The following is a 17,313-nucleotide window of genomic DNA, read 5'->3' on the forward strand; positions in this document are numbered from 1 at the left end:
CGGTCTGCTGTCAGCGGGCGCGACGACGTGATCATACGATCTTCGCATCTCGGAACTCCACAATCTCCAGCGCGTCAATACGCCCGCTACACTTTCCGATCTTGTTCGCGACGAAGTCGACGCCATGGCCGAACGCCCGGCCAAATCAGGGTCATCACGAAAGCGAGCCCTCGTGAGCTGCGACCGCTGCAAAATCCGACGGGCACGGTGCATACGCGAAAATGCCGAGGTGCCATGTGCGGACTGCAAGGCAAATGGCGTGGTGTGTGAATCGAAGCTTCCACGTAAACAGAGGGTCTATGGCAGTGTGGAGACCCTCAGCTTACGCTACAGAGCCCTTGAGTCGCTAGTCAAAGGCCTCTTTCCGGATGAGAATGTTCAGGACACAGAGACCCTGTTCAAGATCGCCACGACCAGGAACATTGCTATGCCCGCGAGCGACGACTTTACTCCCGCAGACATCTTCAGCAGTAGCAGTAGCGATAGACAGACTTCCTCGCTGGAACAGCAACAACAACAGCAACACTCATTGCAGCCATCGCCAGTTGCTCAGTCTGCCTACTTGGGCTCGCACACTACCACGTATCCCCTGCACTCTGCTCGGCGCACTACTGCCTTGTCCACAAGCAAAGAACGTCTTCGTCAGCCCATAACGCAACAAGTATCTTCCCAGACTGACGAGATCGTTCGTACAAATCGGGGTGCCTCACATTATTTCGGGCCGTCGAGTAGTTTCCGACTTGCATCGACTATCCGCACCCTCGCGTCCCGATGGAAGGCCGTATCAGGCGCCGACTTTCCTGGCCTCAGATCATTCACCTCAAACCCCTCGAGCCGATCGGGCTCAGCTCTCAAACGCAGCAGCACGAATCCTTCGGAGGATGAATTTGCTCCACCCTCATACAGCCAGCGTCCAGGTTCTAGCCATGGCAGCCGCAAGAGATCTAGGACAGAGTGGGAGGCATCAAACGATCCGTCGCAACATCATGATCACTCATCACGTCTAGATACTATTGGTGATCTGATACCCGCAAAGCATATCGCCGACGCTCTAGTAGCAGTCTACTTCGATCACATACATGTGTACTTTCCCCTTTTCAATAGAACCACGTTTCAGATCCGGCTGGAGGCTACGTACTCACGGAAGACGCAGTTGTTCGAAGAGTGCAAGGACATGGGGTGGCTAGTTTCCTTGGCCTTGGTGTTGTCGTTTGGCTGCCAGAAATCAAAAGCAAATGATGTCGACCAAATGAATGTACTTCGCCCCAAGTTTCTCGCCTTCGCCAAAACCTACTTTCGGACGCTTCTGACATCGACTCGTCTGGACAATGTCCAAGCGCTCGTTCTTCTCAACATGCATCACCATAATATCGGGCAGAAGAGCAGCTCGTGGCTACTGATAGGTCTTGCTGCACGTATGGTACGTTGTATACTTTACAGGACACCCATGCTCTGCTAACACATATCAGGCCATTACCATGGGAATGCATCGAGACAGCACGAACGTCCAATTCGAACCCATCGAATGTAATACGCGCCGACAAGTCTGGTGGTCCCTCTACATATTCGAAAAGACACTGTGTGGCATATTGGGCCGCCCAACAGTGATTGATGACCGAGAGATGTCGATGAAAGTCCCAGACGCACCAATGCTAGAGCAAACGCGCATCAACGCAGCATTCATGAATCTCTGTTCCGACCTGGTGTCCACATCGTACCGCATTCGACAACGTGCCTATTTCGACAAAACTTCTGCCGAGGAACGGTCCCCGACCATCGCTGTCGCCATGGCCCTACTACGGGAGTGCGACAACTTCTTCGCAAAGATACCTCAGCACATGTCAATAGAAGACATGCCAGGGCACCCAGATCTGAAAGCAATGACATTATTGCTACACGTCTACTATTACTACACGCGTTGTGTCATCTCCCGAGACTTTCTCATACAAAAGGTCGAGAGCAACGTCTGCTTCCTGGAGAACAAAGCGCCTCCAATTTCAGAAGACTGGTCTACAACCCTAATCCTGGCGGAGGACTGTGTCGAATCAGTACACAAAAGCCTCCAATGCATCACCATCGGCATCGAGCTGGGGATATTCGAGATTATCGGTTACTCCTGGCTTGACTTCTTCTTCGTATTCCACGCCGTGTTAATCGTATGCGCAGATTTTCTTGCACGGCCCAAGGGCCAAACCGATTCACCGAAAGACGTCGAACGTAAAGCGACAGTGCGCACTGTGCTCGACCAGGTCCGCGGAATGCAGAAGCTCGCACCTACGTACAAGACCCTTGGCCGGATTGCGCTGCAATTCGCCACAATAACTGGTGTTACTCAGGATAACGATTCGCCAACAGTACCGGATGTGCCAGAGGAGGGGCCTCTGGACAGTGTGGTAGACATGGCGGCCGAGGAAAGAACGGACAATGCCGACATACTCGATATAGGGAATGATTGGTATACAGACGCGACTGCCGATTTGGGATTAGACTTCTTCGACCTGAGTCAGGCGACACATCCAGGGTCATTCCCCATCATGGATCCTCCGTCGCGTTCTGAAAACACGGGCGATCAGACAGGCGACGTGGTGGACGATTGGACAGACAGGGCGCTAAAGGGAATGCACACGCTATAGGCACGAGGTCACGCGTTGGGAACCAGGGAAATTGCACCAAGATACCTATATTGCCGTCATGAATTAATTCGCAAATTTGGATGACATCATCATCTAGCGTGGTGTTGAAGTTTGGTGAGCGCTTGGCGATGCACGATCGACCGATAGCCGCAGCCAGTCAAGATCGGACCATGCCGCTTTCAGATTTCATGACGCATTTGTTCGAGGTTGATGTCGTGACAGCTGCAGACAAATACAGGCCCGCAGTAGCTTGCGCTCCTGCAGCGCGCCGCATAAGTGCTGAGCCTTTTCTTCGATGCCACATTCAAACGACAGAACGCCTATTCTGCCCACCACGAATATGGCAGGCGGCAACAAGGATGGAAAGAAGAAGGTGCTGGTCGTGGGAGCTGGAGCGGCTGGTATGTTGAACGCGTGTATTGACATGCATCGTTGTTGATTTGAGGCAGGAATGTCGTGTGCTCACCATCTTTCCGAACACCCTGACAAATTCGATGTTACCCTCATCGACGCAGTAGATTACTGTGGTGGCCAGGCTTTTTCCATTGGAGTCGACAAGGAGCGCCATGGCGCCGAATGGCTGAACCAAGGTGTTCAAGGTGGAAGCTACATCTTCCACCACACCATGACAATGTTCGCAAGACAAGGCCACCACGCAGATCCGGTCAACCTCCAAGTTTCCTTCGGCAAAGACGACATCTTCTGGACCAACGTCTTCCCCACAGAGCTTCTTGCGCGCCATCAGAATGAAATTCGCAGGTTCCATACCATGATCAAGATTGTCCGTTGGTTCGAGATTTTCTTCGCATTGATCCCGATCAAGATTCTATTCAAAATGTTCTGGTTTTCCGAAGAGTTCACCAACACTGTCGCCATGCCCATGATTGCACTTTTCCTAGGAACTGGAAACGAGACGCCAAATGTACCCAGCATCATCCTAGAACGACTCTGCACTAGTCCAACGTACGGCATGTGGTATCCGGTAGACAAACGAAGCATTGCTAGCAATCTGCCACCTATGGTTGTTTTCCCAAAGTTCAGCGAATTTTACGAGCGCTGGAGGCAGGATTTACTCAAGAGAGGTGTCAATGTCAGGCTGTCGACGGAGATAACTCGGATTGTGAAGCGAGACAAAACTGGTGTTACTGTTAGGTTGATCAAGCGTACGCCCATGCCTGATTCGCACAACCCCAACAGTGTCCACGTACCCTACGACGACGAGCACAACGCCGATGCGGACGCGCAAGAAAAGGAAGAGCACTATGACGAAATCATTCTCTGCGTACTTGCCGACACGGCAAAGCGTATCCTAGAACCCACCGCCTCCTTCCGCGAGAAGAAAGTCCTCGGCTCCGCCAAATTCTCCGACGACATCACCGTCACCCACTGGGACAGCGACTACATGCACAAGCACTACGAAAACTTCTACGACCCAGAAAAGTCCGCGAAAGAGCTCTCCGGCGCCGACCAAACAGCCCGCAACCAATACGCCGAGAAGAACTTCAAGCCCATGTACTACATCAAGATGTACCCGCAAGACCGATCAAAACTGGAAATGTGCTTCGACTGCACAAACTACCAAAGTCAATTCCCACCGGACGTCCCCTTCGACAAGCACATTTTCCAAACAATCTACCTCAACAAGGCGCGCGACGGCCATCTATGGAGCATTGACGAGATCAACAAGGACAAGATCATCCGCAAGGACTGGTGGCACCAGCTCTGCCACTCCTGGACCCATTATGTCTTCGTAGTACCGTGGATGTGGCTACTCCAAGGACGAAAACACACTCGCTTCGCCGCAGCATGGACACTCATCAACGCCCACGAAGTCGCTGTCATGAGCGGTATCGCCGCCGCTGTTGATCTCGGTGCACAGTACCCTGCTGATCTCGAGCGCGACAAGTTTGCTTTCTTGAGCTTTAGGTTGTATTACCTGTTGGCGTATGGAAAGTGGTATAGTCGTAAGGCGACAAAGGAGACGAAGGAGGGGCCTGGTAAGGATTGGGCGAGTGGGCTTTATGGAAGTGTTTATAGAGGGCCTGGCGTCAGTGAAATTGATCGGCTACAGTGGAGGGAGGAGAATGATATCAAAGGTGAGCCGGTTACGTATCAGTATCCTACCAATGCTGGGTCGCGGTAAGCTTTGGAAACAAGCTTTGTAACGGGAAGGATGGAGAGCGAAGAGTGGGCCGTGACTGGTGTCCTCATGGCTGATGTAGCTTTACCAATGCCATATCTAATGTCCACAAGTGAACGACTACCACATGCCTAGTTCTTCTCCATCTCAACCTTTTGTCAGCATGTTCACGAAAATCTACCTTACACCTTAACGCGCGGTCGATCACCCAATACTGATTCCGTCCCAAAACGTCAAGTAAGCCCTACAGCCACGATAGTTCTACAAGCTTGCATCAAGCGTCGAGTTTGAAAAGGACGCATTGCCGATCAACATCGTATAGTCTTACGTCCAGTCCCGAGTTGTAACCCGCGTTAACTCCGTCAAACTCCGCCAAGACCCTGCATATCATGACCACTTATCTCCACAGCTCCACATGGAAGATGTGTAATGATGTCGTTGCCAGAAGTATAAGTAACCCAAACACCCAAAATATCCATGTACCCAGAATCGAGATCGTCACAACCGGAATACTTGACCATCTTACCAACCATGTCATCCAAAACCCCCCTCGACATCGTTTTCGGCTGCATGACCTTCGGCCGCGAAGGCGAAGAACAAGTCCGCACTTCGAACCTAAACGACTGCGCAGCTATCCTCGATACCTTCCAATCGTACGGCCACAGTGAAGTAGACACGAGTCGTTTCTATGGCGTACGCACACTCATTCCCTCTCGCCCTCTTCTCCCCACCGAACTAACAAAGCCAGGACGGCACATCCGAAGAATACCTTGCCAAACTTTCCTGGCAGAAGCGCGGTCTAGTGATGGACACGAAGTTCTTCCCCAACGTCCATGGGCTTTTCAGTCGTACACCTACGCACTCTACGAAGGAGGATATGGGCAGGAGTTTGGAGGAGAGTCTCACTGCGCTGGGGGCGGAAGGCGTGGATCTGTGGTATCTGCATGCGCCGGATCGGAGTGTACCGCTTGAGGAGACGGCGAGGGCGGTACATGAGCTGTTCAAGGAGGGTGGTGAGGGGAAGAAGTTTAAGAGGTGGGGTGTTAGTAATTTCATGGCTTGGGAGGGTATGTATAGTCCACTGGATACATGCGTCCTGTCCCTTGCAACCCTGCCTTGTTTCTCAATATCAGATACCATGCTAACAGTCCGTCACAGTTGCTGCCATCTGCGAGATTTGCAAAGCAAACGGATACCAATTACCGAGTGTATACCAAGGCGTATACAACGCCCTCCACCGCAGCATCGAACACGAACTGCTCCCTTGTCTGCGCAAATACAACATGTCATTCTACGCGTTCAATCCGTTGGCAGGGGGGTGGTTGACCTCACGGTACAAGCGCGAGACGCAGAATGAAGCTCTTGAAGCCGGGAGTCGGTTTGATGCGAACCGTAAGTCGATACCCTGCATCAATTTATATCCTACAAGGATTGAGGGTGATTTAGAGCTGACATCTATGTTTCACAGGTATGCAAGGCAAGATGTACCGCGCGCGCTACTGGAACGACGAGTTCTTCACTGCGATCGAGAGCCTGCGGTCTGAATTACCTGAAGAGCAGACGGAGAGTGAGACGGCGCTTCGGTGGATGATGCACCATAGTCAGCTGAAGAAAGAGTTTGGAGACAAGGTTATCATTGGGGCGAGTAGTAAGGAGCAGTTGGAGATGAATCTCAAGGACTTTGAGAAGGGGCCGTTGGGTGAGGGAGTTGTGAAGGCGCTGGATCAGGGGTGGGCGGTAACGAGGGGGGTGACTTGGAAGTACTTTCACTAGATTGGGGGTCGAGGTCGAGGTTGAGGAGGTGAAATGCGGTGGAATATGGGGGACAGCTCGGTGAGTCAGCTTTTCGCAGGCGGGAACGTGTGTTGTGAAAGGAGTGTCAGCCTCTTTCGGATGGATTGTAGATGGTGAACAGCATCTGGTGCTCCTCGAGCAGATAAAAGAATGGAGAAATACTTCCTGTACTAGATGTCGCCCTACGCAACCCCAATAACATCCACCCACTCAAAGCAAGAAAGCAGCACACCAAACATGCCATCACCATCCCGCCTCCAAACCTCCATCGAGGATGCCACGACCAACACCATCAACGCCGCTATTGCAAAGAAACAGACACGAGAAGCCGAAGCCGAAGCCCAAACCGCGGCACGTGCCCAAGCCCAAGCTGCGAGAAACGCTCAAGCACAAGCTGCGATAGCGGCTCAAGCTCACGCTTATGCCCAAGCTCAATCCCAACTAGCAGACCAAGCCGCAGAACAGGCCGTAGCCGCAACCGCAGCGGCCATAGTAGCAACCCAGCACGCCCGGGAAATCCGCGAAGCATTCCAATACACTATGCGAACCATGCGGCGGCACGCACTCGGATTGAGCAGTGATGTAGAGAGAGAGAGACGGGGACGAGAAGAGACCTGGAATACGTTCCAAGCTCTAGTTCGGCGACTTGAAGACCAGCGTGGACACCGCGGTGAGACAAGGGGTGAAGAGCAAGAGCCTCGTCCTTCGCCTCCACCCGCTGCGGAAGAGTACCACCATTGCGACTTTGACCATTGCAACGGTCTTTGTACGTATCTCAAAGACTGAAGGCGCGTGTGGGGATCGAGCTTTCGAGTACGGACACCATTGCTGGCGAGACGAATAGAATACCTAGGCTGTCAAGAACGAGATATTCTGGTGGAATGGGACAAGATACAATAATCCTGTATAGATAGCCAAATGGATGCTGTGTTGTTAGTATATGTTTGGTACAAAGAAGGACGGTAGTAGCGTATATAAAGATGTTGTGAAATATCGGACCAAATTATTGATAGAAGCTTGAGTATTAGGAGTAAGCTATAATCGAGAATGACAAGACTTAGCGAAGGAAAGGGGGTATATCAACCAACCAACCAGTCTAGGCAATGCGACAAATCAAACGCGCGCAGATGCAACCCTCAAACGCAAGTACAGAAAGCAAACTACTTGGAGCAAATCAAACGCCTAGATCGTCTCATTCTGGAATCGTGTAGACGGTACGTAAAACAGGAGTTGCGCAGTTACATGGTCGTCGTGAATCTGTTAATAAAAAGGCCTGTTAGCAAGCTACTTTCTCTCTCTTGTCTCTCCATCCACAGGCTTGACGCTTGTGCTGCCTTCGAGAGGAGGAATGTAACCTAGTTGCTTCTCGTTGCCTCCTTCCATTGGCGTAAAGGGCGTGAAACCGCCTTCAGGCGACGCCTGCCACTTTGCCATGTCCTTCTTCAGTTGTTCCAGCTCCTTCTGGAAGCGGTTGCCGAAGACGTCGATGTAAAAGGTTGCGCCGTTGTAGACACTCCAGATGAAGACAACGGTGAGGAACAAACCACTCGGCCAGCGGTACCAAAACCAGACGGGGCAGGGTAGCATGGTGACGACAGCATAGCTGTATTGAATGAACATGAAGGCAGGCTCTTGCATGAAGTCGGGCAGCGAGAGGACTATCTTGCCGATCCAGGTTTTGGCGTACGACTTGCGCAACCATGTGAAGCTAGTAGGTCGGCCTGCGGCAATCTTATCGCGGCGACGTACTGTGATGAGGAGGTGGTAGGCGACCTGCCAGACAGCATATGGACAAGTGGCCCAGACCATCATTTGCAGTAGGTTGTAGTGGTGAGGCGAGGTTGGGTCGGAGTGGCGGATGTCGTAGATGGCGGGATATTTCTCTTGCTGGTATTCCGGGGGCAGCAAATGAACGAGGCAGTGCAGCGTGACGCAGGGCATAATGTGGATGAAGAGACTAGGCAGATTAGTAGGTGGTTAATGTTAGAGGAATGCGCTCCTTACCTGACGACCTTGTCCATGCTGTGGAAGACTAGCGAGTTACGCCACATGACAATAGCGACGGCATTGTTTCCCATACAGAGGCAGTATGTCGCGATGAACAGGCGCTTAGACTGCGGGAAAACCCATACACTCAGAACCAGGAGTATGTTGACGAAGTAGCACAGATCGGCCAGGAAGTAGTGGTAGCCCTTCTTGTGGTAGGTCATGAAGCGGATGGGCATGAAGTAGAGCAACTGAGCCGTGTACCAGTGTGGGAACAGGTCGGGGTGGCAGCCCACCAAGTATCCCGAGACGAAGATGTTCATGACGGCGGCGATAAAGGAGGCCTTTTCGCGCGCAGTGACGGTGAGCGACTCGTTCCAGCGGCGGTTCAGGCGGTCGACCGAATGGCGCATGCGTCTCTTGTACTTCTCAAGCTGCTCTGCTTCCGATGGCACTCTGCGCCGCCATTCTTCCACAACGCGGTCTTTTGTGATACCCCGGTTCTTGGCCTGGTTCTTGATCTTCTCGGTCTGGGAGGCGATGGAGCTCTGGATCTTCTCGATTCGCTGCGACAGGGCGAGGTTCTCGACAAAGTCGAACATGGTGAGCTTCTCGACGGGCGGGAAGAAGGCGGCATCTTCGACGTCGGAGTCATCGTGGTAGGAGCTGTTGGAGAACGAGGCAGAGCGTGAGAGACCAGGTGTGGAAAGTGGCTGGTTTGCGGAGGATACAGGCTCATCCAGCAGCGTAGAGTCGCCTGGAGTCGGACGGGCCGAAAGCTCAGAGACTCCCAGCTGCGGTTCCGACCTGGATTTGGGGATACCGCCTATGTCTGCATCTTCGGGGGTCGCCATGGTGGGCAGTTCCTCTTGGACGATTTCGAGGCTAGAGGGGGTTCGGCGGTGGAGGGGTCTCTTGAAGGGACGCGGGGGTAAACCTGCAGCCGTCATGCCTGTTAGCTGCTGTATATCGCTGGGAGTGCCCCCGGTCCATGTTTAGGGCAGAGGCGGTATATCATAGAAGAGAGCGTACAGTGGGAAGGGGCGGCTTAGATCAGATCTGGTCAGACCCTATGCTCTCATGACAAGGCGAGTGATGTGCGGGGGTCGAGAATCGTGCTCCTCTCAGAACTTCGGGGCTTCTGGGGGAGAGGTCGTGGGTGAATGCAAGCTGGTGATTGGCAAGCTTCACAACGTCATCGCAGGCACCCGTGGCATGCGAGGTCGAAGAGGTCACGAGGGGCGGCGAGGTGGATAGAGGGCTCAGAAAGACGGCGCAGGTTGCCCGAGACTGCAGCGAATATAGGAAAATGTAGGTAGACAGACAAGCAGGGCCGGTGTAGAGCTCCCCTGCGTGCGGCCACGCTTTCGTCACTGCGGGCCACCATGCACGTCGAGCCACTAGCGCGCTTTGGCCGTCAACGCGACTACGCGCGACAACACGACGATTATCACGGGCAGCCCACCCCGCGACTCCAAACCCGCCCAACACGACCCTCCCACCGCGCACTCACCAGTTTAGGTGTCGCGCATCCCCACCGCCATCATGGGAAAGCTCGTGCGGCTCGAGATCTACAGTAGGCCCCCCGACGCGCAATTGCTCGCATCCACAGACTAAACATGCGCAGACTTCAAGTCGTACCGCGGACGCCACACGCTCCTCTTCGGCGACTCGTACTTCACCTCCATCATCGGTCCCAATGGCTCGGGCAAGTCGAACAGCATGGACGCCATCTCCTTCGTCCTGGGCGTCCGGTCGTCCCATCTGCGCTCCGAGAAGTTGAAGGACATGGTCTACCGCGGCAGGATTATCCAGGAAGCGAGAATCAACGCCGATGGCACCGTAACCGAAGCCGACGGCGATGCAAATGGCGACGCGAACGGCCAGTCCAATGGCGACACACAGGACAATGGCGACTCGCAAACCAGCTCACAGCGCAACGACCCCCAGAACGCCTGGGTCAAGGCCGTCTTCGAGGACGACGCTGAGCAGACGCACGAGTGGCAGCGCGCCATCACTAGCTCCGGCTCCAGCGAGTACCGAATCAACAATCGCATCGTCACTCAGAAGCAGTACGGCGAGGCGCTGGAGGAGCACAGCATCTTGGTCAAAGCGCGCAATTTCCTCGTCTTCCAGGGAGACGTGGAGAAGCTGGCGACGACCGCGCCCGAGCAGCTGACACTACAGGTCGAGCGCATCTCTGGCAGTCTCGAGCAAAAGGCCGAATACGACCGCCTGAAGGAGGAGTCCGAGAACGCCACCGAAGACAACGCGAAACATCTGCACGAGCGTCGCGGCATCAACGGAGAGCTCAAGACATATCAGGAGCAAAAGGCCGAGGCCGACGAATACGAGAAGAAGCTCGCCGAGCGCGACGAAGCTGTTGTCACAAAGAACCTGTGGAAGCTCTACCTGGACCAGCAGATTATGGAGAAGGCGCGGAACAAGATCGCCAGCCACCAGGAAGAGCTCAAGGAACACAAGCGCAGCGTCGAGAAGTACCACCAACGGCACGAGGCGGAGAGGCAGGCCGAGGCTAAGATCAGGCGAGATCTGACCAAGACTGACCGGAACACCAAGGCCAAGGAGAAGGAGATCGAGGACGCCTCCAACGAGCTCGCGCCTATCGAAGAGAAGATCCGTCTTTCCAACGAGACCCGCCGAAAATACGAGAGCAGACTCGACGAGCTCCGGAAGAAGCGCGACGCTGAGAAGAAAGCTGTCGAGAAGTGCCAGAAGGACCTCGATCTGGTCCAAAAGGCCGAGAAGAAGTGGGAGGATGACTTCAAGGCGGCTGCCCAGAACCAGGGCCGCGAGCTTTCCGAGCAGGACCTCCAAGAATACGGCCGGCTACGCAGCGACGTTACGAAGCGGACCCACGGAGACCAGATGCAGATAGACAAGCTCAAGCGCGAAGTCGAGACCGACCGGGACCATGTCAAGAACCTCCAGCAGAGCGTCGACAACCACGAGAAGGCTGTCGAGAGGCTGAATGCAGACATCAGCCAGCTCGAGGAGCGCCTAAAGGCTTCCAAGACGCAAGTCAAGGATCTGAAAAGCGCAAGAGCCGCCAAACAGCAGGAGCTGGACAGACTCCGCGCCGACCGAAAGCAGATCGAGATGCAATACTACGAGAAGAACCAGTTGCTGCAGGAAGTTCTGAAGCAACTCAGCATCGTCGAAGGCAGCCGTCGAGAGTCAAGGAAGCAACAGGAGGCTCGCAGAACTATCGATCGCTTGAAGACTCGCTTTGGATCTGAGAAAGTGCACGGCCGATACAAGGATCTCATCACCCCCAAGATGCAGAAATACCGCAAGGCTATTGGACGAGTGCTCGGACACCAGATGGATACTGTCATTGTCGACACCGAAACCACCGCCAAGTCATGCATCGAATACCTGAAGGCAGAACGTATTGGTGTCATGTCTTTCAACCCACTAGACTCCATCCAGATTCAGGCGGTAGACCCCCAACTGAAGGGTATGCACGAAGGCATGCGACTTGCTATCGACTGTATCAACTATGAGCCCAAGCACGAGCGCGCTATGACTGCGGCATGTGGCAACACCATGATCTGTAACACAGAGAAGCTCGCGAAAGAGCTCAGGTACACAAGACGCATCGAAGTCAAGGCAGTCACCCTGGACGGTCGTGTAATCGGCAAAGGCGGTACTCAGACGGGTGGTGAGCTTGACCGTGACGACGATTCAAGCGAGCAACAATGGGATGAGCGGTCCTACCAGGCGCTTCTGGACAAGAAGAATAGATATGAAGAAGAGCTCCGCGCGCTTCCCAAGCAAGATCGTCAGTACACCCAGGAACAGGCTCTCGAAGTCGAGTTGCTAGACCTACAGGAGCAAATTGCTCGAGCTGAAGAGGAAGCCCGGGCACTTGGTCGCAACATTGAGAGTGTCAAGAAGGAGCTAGCACATCACAAGAGCGAGTTGAAGGGCGTTCGGCCCAACTACGAGAAGCAAGCGCAACGGCTGCAGGACCGGGAAGAAGAACTCCAAACCTATCAAGACACCGTCAATCAGGTCAATGACCAGGTCTTCGCCGCGTTCTGCCAACGGCTCGGCTACGAGTCCATTCGCGACTACGAAGCTCAACAGGGTACTGTTCAGCAAGAAGCAGCAGAAAAGCGTCTCGAGTTCAGCAAACAGCGCAGCAGACTTCAATATCTGATGAAGCAGGTCGATTCGTCGGCCCGAGGTGTTGAGGAACGTCTCAAGCAAGCCGAGGAGGAGATTAAGCGCAAGACTGCTGACATTACTGAGCTCGAAGCCAAGCGAGAAGAGCTGCAAAGCGCCCGGGACGTACTCCAAGCAGAGTTGGAAACGCTGCAGGATCAACGACAGCGGTTGGAAGAGAAACTCGCTGAACGTGTTGCAGCTGTGAAAGAGGCACGACGCACTCTAGACCAGCGTAACGAAAAGGTCAAGAATGTGCTGAAGGAGGTCGACCAGGAGGATGCAAAGATCAAGTCGAGCGCGACAAACCGTTACAATGTGCTCAAGGAGTGCCGTGTCAACGAGATCAAGATTCCACTCACGGAAGACTCTAAACCGCTGACGTCCCTACCCATGACTGATATGCCGCGGCCAGACGCGGATGCAGACGCTATGGACATTGACGAGGACCCTGATTCGACCCAGATACAGGCCGCGGAGGTGGATGACTATGGCATCGAAGTTGACTTTGAACAGCTCGACGACGAGCTGAAGACGGAGGTTGTTGAGATACTTGAGAGTGTAAGTTCCAGAGTTAACGTCTATACGATTTGTACTAATGCCGCGCAGGAGGACGACCCAGATGAGCGCGTGCAATCGCAAGCTAGCAATCTGCTCAAGGCTGCTGAAGCTAAGTTGAATGATGTGATCACGAACCTCGAAACCGAAATCAACAAGGCTACACCCAACATGCGCGCTGCTGAACGTCTTGTGGCAACGGAAGCGCGTCTCAAAGCCGTCGACGAAGCGTTCGCTGAGACACGCAAGCGCGCGGCTGCAGCAAAGAAGGCTTTCGAGGAAGTTAAGACCAAGCGCTACGATCTCTTCATGAAGGCTTTCAACCATATCTCTGAGAACATTGGTGGTACCTACAAGGACCTGACCAAGTCGCCACAATTCCCGCTTGGAGGACAAGCGTACCTCGACATGGAAGACAGCTCGGAGCCGTACCTCGCAGGTCTCAAATACCACGCCATGCCACCGCTCAAGCGTTTCCGCGACATGGAGCATCTATCTGGTGGTGAGAAGACGATTGCCGCGCTTGCTCTGCTGTTCGCCATTCACAGCTACCAACCCTCACCGTTCTTCGTCCTCGATGAGGTTGATGCAGCCTTGGACAACGTCAATGTCAGCAGAGTGGCCAAGTACGTCCGCGAGCATGCTAGCCCCGGTATGCAATTCATTGTTATCTCTTTGAAGGCAGGATTCTTCCAAGAGAGTGAGACGTTGGTGGGTGTTATGCGGGACCAAGGCAAGATGACGAGCAAGTACTTGAGTCTAGATGTAAGTTGCTCCTTCCTCCAACTGACTATGCACTGTTCACTAATCTTACCACAGCTGAGGAAATACCAACCCGCTTAATTTGTCGGCATACCGCAATGAAATCGCTGCGATTAATGATAGTCGTTATGAAATGTGCATTCCATACCTCATCCCCGGTTTATGCATGGTCCGGTCTGTGCGGAAGTATCATAGTTACTGTAGTCTATTCTGTACATGAGCGACTCGACGATTTCTGCAGCTGCATCCTCGTTATCTGTGAACGCGTTCGTGCCCAGGTGGTATCGCGACTTCCCGTGATCCATCCAACGACCTGCCTATCTGATCCAGCCCCACTACGCCCTACGGACATAACACGGCTTATGAAAATTGTCCCAGCAACAACGCGTTGAAGCTTACCGATCATCGCCATGACAACTCTGAAGAGTCATACTTGCGCATCAAAGAGCTATAGCTAAAGCTCGCTTTCGCACCCCTCCATGTCTTGAGCAGTATCCAGCGTCTCGCCGTTGCATGCAAGCCATCCCGACCCCGCCGCAATGACGCCGAATCTCCCACGCGACGAGCATGTCCCTGCGCATGAAACCACCCCACTCCTACCCAACCCCACGAACGACGCGCAGACAAATGTCGTAGAAACTGGCATCGCTCCAGAAGGACTGCACGCAGAAGATGGAGGAGATATAGAACGACAAGTCAGCCATAGCGACGCGTTTAAACACCAGGGCCTGCCTGAAGTCAGGAAGAGGATGAAATATATATTTCCTGCTATTGCTATTGGTGTACGTAACCTTTCTTACCATTCCTTCATACTTTGTTGTTGCCCAAAAGCTCTCGGAACTGATGAGTGAACTGACAGGTTTTCCTCTCCTCCGCCGACCAAACCCTCGTAATAACCACCTACGGCACCATCGGCACAGATCTACACGCCCTGTCCTCTACCTCCTGGATTGCGACGGGGTATTTTCTTACACTTTCCGCCTTCCAGCCTCTCTACGGTAAACTCTCGGATATTTTCGGTAGGAAACAATGTCTGTTGTCTGCGTATTTGATCTTTGGGGTTGGCAGTGTGGGGTGTGGGCTTGCGAGGACCATCGGTGAGGTAAGTCGTACCTGTACGAAACGCACATGATATATACACTGACTTCGTATCCTCACCTTTGAAGTTGGTTGCTGCGAGGGCTTTTGCGGGGATTGGGGGTGGCGGCATGAGTGTGTGCACGAGTATTTTGTTGAGTGATGTCGTGGGCTTGAGGGAGAGGGGGCAGTGGCAGTAAGTCTTTCCGTACGAAGTGCGTGTGACGCATACACTGACTTCACACACCCAAATTTAGGGGCTATGTCAACTTGGTCTACGCTTTTGGTGCTTCGGCTGGTGCGCCTCTTGGTGGGTTACTCGCGGATAGCATTGGATGGCGATGGTAAGTCCTGTCTGTACGAAATGCATGTGAGACGTGTACTGACTTCGTACCTCTACCTCTGCAGGGCATTCCTGGCGCAAGGTCCGATGTGCGCTGCGGCCTTCATTGCTGTGTCATTGGTGCTTGATCTCCCAGAGCAAGACCACTCGCACTGGAAAGAGAAGATCAAGAGGATAGACTTCCTAGGCGCGGTCATCCTGATCTTCGCCGTCTTCGGTTTACTTGTCGGTCTCGATCGCGGCTCCAACGTATCCTGGGGTAACCCCATCACCATCGTCGGTCTCGCATCTACGCCGCTGTTCGTCGTCTTCGTGCTAGTCGAGAAGTACGTCGCAAGTCATCCCTTCGCCCCAGGCCGGATCATCCTCAACAAGACGCTTTTCGCATGCTATCTTTGCAACTTCTTCTCTTTCGGGGGATGGTTGGCTGCCTTGTTCTTCATACCGCTTTATTGGCAGGTCATGGGCGACTACAGCGCTTCCAAAGCTGGACTGTTCCTTGTCCCTTCCATCATCTTTGGTGTTAGCGGCTCGCTTTTCAGCGGCTTTTACATGAGGCGTACAGCGAAGTACTACTGGATCACCGTCATGGCGTATACGAACCTCACGATCGGGCTCTCATTCATCCTCCTATTCGCTGGCCTATTAACCGAGAGCTTACCCGCGATGGTGGTGGCTACATGCATATGCTCTTTTAGCAATGGCACAGGAGTAACGACGACACTCATCGGCCTCATCGCGAATGCCTCCCACACCGACCAAGCCGTTGCCACCGCTTGTTCCTACCTTTTCCGCTCTCTCGGGTCAGTCTTCGGTGTTTCCATGTGCGCTACGGCGTTTAATCAGACACTCCGCAAAGCTCTCCAGGAAAAGCTGCAGGGTGACGATGCGGCTGAGATTGCGGAGCGTGTCAGGGCTGGATTGGCTTACTACAGGGGTCTGGATCCGGCACTCAAGAGCATCGTCCGGGAGTGTTACGGAAGGGCGACTAGGGCCGCATTGTGTGTAGGCATTGTGCTTGTTGCAGGGAGCGCCATCTTTGCGTGGTTTATCAAAGAGAAGAGCCTCGAAGATAGCAAGAGCAGGAGTGTTGAGCCGGAGGAACCTGCAGAGTGAGGCAAGGTTCTGGGAGTCGGAGGCTTCCGAGAGCGTCACTGGGATGGCAACAATCTGTCTCTGCTCGTCTTCGGGGGAGCTAGACGATGCAACTAAACGCAAATCTATACCGTCCCTGGCAGATTTTGAGGTGGTAGAAGAGGCATGTAGTACATTCTCGGTGTCTTTGAAGGTGTCGGGATCTGGCTGTCCTAGACTCACCGCTCGTGCTGGGCAAGCATGACTATGTATCGCAGTAGTGTGTCCATTACACGACAGTGTCTTAGAAATCAACAGACGGATATTCGAGGCTGACATGCTGGTCGTGTAAATATGATAGCTTAGTCGCACTCCTTGGCTGTGCTCTCTGGTGTATTAGCTGACTGTATCTGTACTAGGTGAACGTTTTACCAACGCCGACAGCGGGTGACCCTTAATTGCATACTAGATCTTCCAGTCACAAACTTAATGCTGTATTCATTCTGCATGTAAATTCGTATGGATATTACGACTTCCGGTGTCTGACCCCGATGTTGTGAGGCCGGCAGCACGAGCATCCAGCGCTAGTACCGCGCTAAGCCGGCGATGATCGAGAGCCTGCCACGATCCCAACCCCTAGTCACACTGTTACTCTCGCACCCGATCACACGATGGCGCCCAAAACAGAGCCGCGATCCAAAAAGGACCGTTCTCATCCATACCTGAGCAGCATCGTCGCGGGAGGCGCATACATA

The 17,313-nt window shown here is 53.5% G+C and overlaps 7 protein-coding genes across 7 annotated transcripts; 6 read left to right on the top strand and 1 right to left on the bottom strand.

The window, feature by feature from the left end:
- Positions 1–124: 124 nt before the first annotated feature.
- On the top strand, positions 125–2,633 carry J4E79_000617 (uncharacterized protein; the record flags this gene model as incomplete). The annotated part of the gene is made up of 2 exons (XM_049349533.1): positions 125–544; positions 1,470–2,633. 2 exons carry the CDS (start codon positions 125–127, stop codon positions 2,631–2,633), a joined length of 1,584 nt encoding a protein of 527 aa, XP_049216320.1.
- A 340-nt stretch (positions 2,634–2,973) lies between these two features.
- Positions 2,974–4,776, top strand: J4E79_000618 (uncharacterized protein; the record flags this gene model as incomplete). The annotated part of the gene is made up of 2 exons (XM_049349534.1): positions 2,974–3,034; positions 3,083–4,776. The coding sequence occupies 2 exons, from the start codon at positions 2,974–2,976 to the stop codon at positions 4,774–4,776; spliced, it is 1,755 nt and encodes a 584-aa protein (XP_049216321.1).
- Positions 4,777–5,304: 528 nt separating this feature from the next.
- Positions 5,305–6,546, top strand: J4E79_000619 (uncharacterized protein; the record flags this gene model as incomplete). Its single annotated transcript, XM_049349535.1, has 4 exons — positions 5,305–5,466; positions 5,522–5,840; positions 5,932–6,165; positions 6,242–6,546. 4 exons carry the CDS (start codon positions 5,305–5,307, stop codon positions 6,544–6,546), a joined length of 1,020 nt encoding a protein of 339 aa, XP_049216322.1.
- Positions 6,547–6,804: 258 nt separating this feature from the next.
- On the top strand, positions 6,805–7,353 carry J4E79_000620 (uncharacterized protein; the record flags this gene model as incomplete). Its single annotated transcript, XM_049349536.1, has 1 exon — positions 6,805–7,353. The coding sequence occupies one exon, from the start codon at positions 6,805–6,807 to the stop codon at positions 7,351–7,353; it is 549 nt and encodes a 182-aa protein (XP_049216323.1).
- A 498-nt stretch (positions 7,354–7,851) lies between these two features.
- J4E79_000621 (uncharacterized protein) lies at positions 7,852–9,503 on the bottom strand (the record flags this gene model as incomplete). The annotated part of the gene is made up of 2 exons (XM_049349537.1): positions 7,852–8,524; positions 8,572–9,503. 2 exons carry the CDS (start codon positions 9,501–9,503, stop codon positions 7,852–7,854), a joined length of 1,605 nt encoding a protein of 534 aa, XP_049216324.1.
- Positions 9,504–10,098: 595 nt separating this feature from the next.
- On the top strand, positions 10,099–14,145 carry J4E79_000622 (uncharacterized protein; the record flags this gene model as incomplete). The annotated part of the gene is made up of 4 exons (XM_049349538.1): positions 10,099–10,129; positions 10,181–13,305; positions 13,354–14,067; positions 14,122–14,145. 4 exons carry the CDS (start codon positions 10,099–10,101, stop codon positions 14,143–14,145), a joined length of 3,894 nt encoding a protein of 1,297 aa, XP_049216325.1.
- A 458-nt stretch (positions 14,146–14,603) lies between these two features.
- On the top strand, positions 14,604–16,600 carry J4E79_000623 (uncharacterized protein; the record flags this gene model as incomplete). The annotated part of the gene is made up of 5 exons (XM_049349539.1): positions 14,604–14,846; positions 14,924–15,166; positions 15,231–15,337; positions 15,399–15,485; positions 15,550–16,600. The coding sequence occupies 5 exons, from the start codon at positions 14,604–14,606 to the stop codon at positions 16,598–16,600; spliced, it is 1,731 nt and encodes a 576-aa protein (XP_049216326.1).
- Positions 16,601–17,313: the final 713 nt, after the last annotated feature.

This window comes from Alternaria viburni (assembly GCF_023758015.1).
Source record: "Alternaria viburni strain BMP 2772 chromosome Unknown scaffold_1, whole genome shotgun sequence".
NCBI classification, from domain to species: Eukaryota; Fungi; Ascomycota; class Dothideomycetes; order Pleosporales; family Pleosporaceae; genus Alternaria; species Alternaria viburni.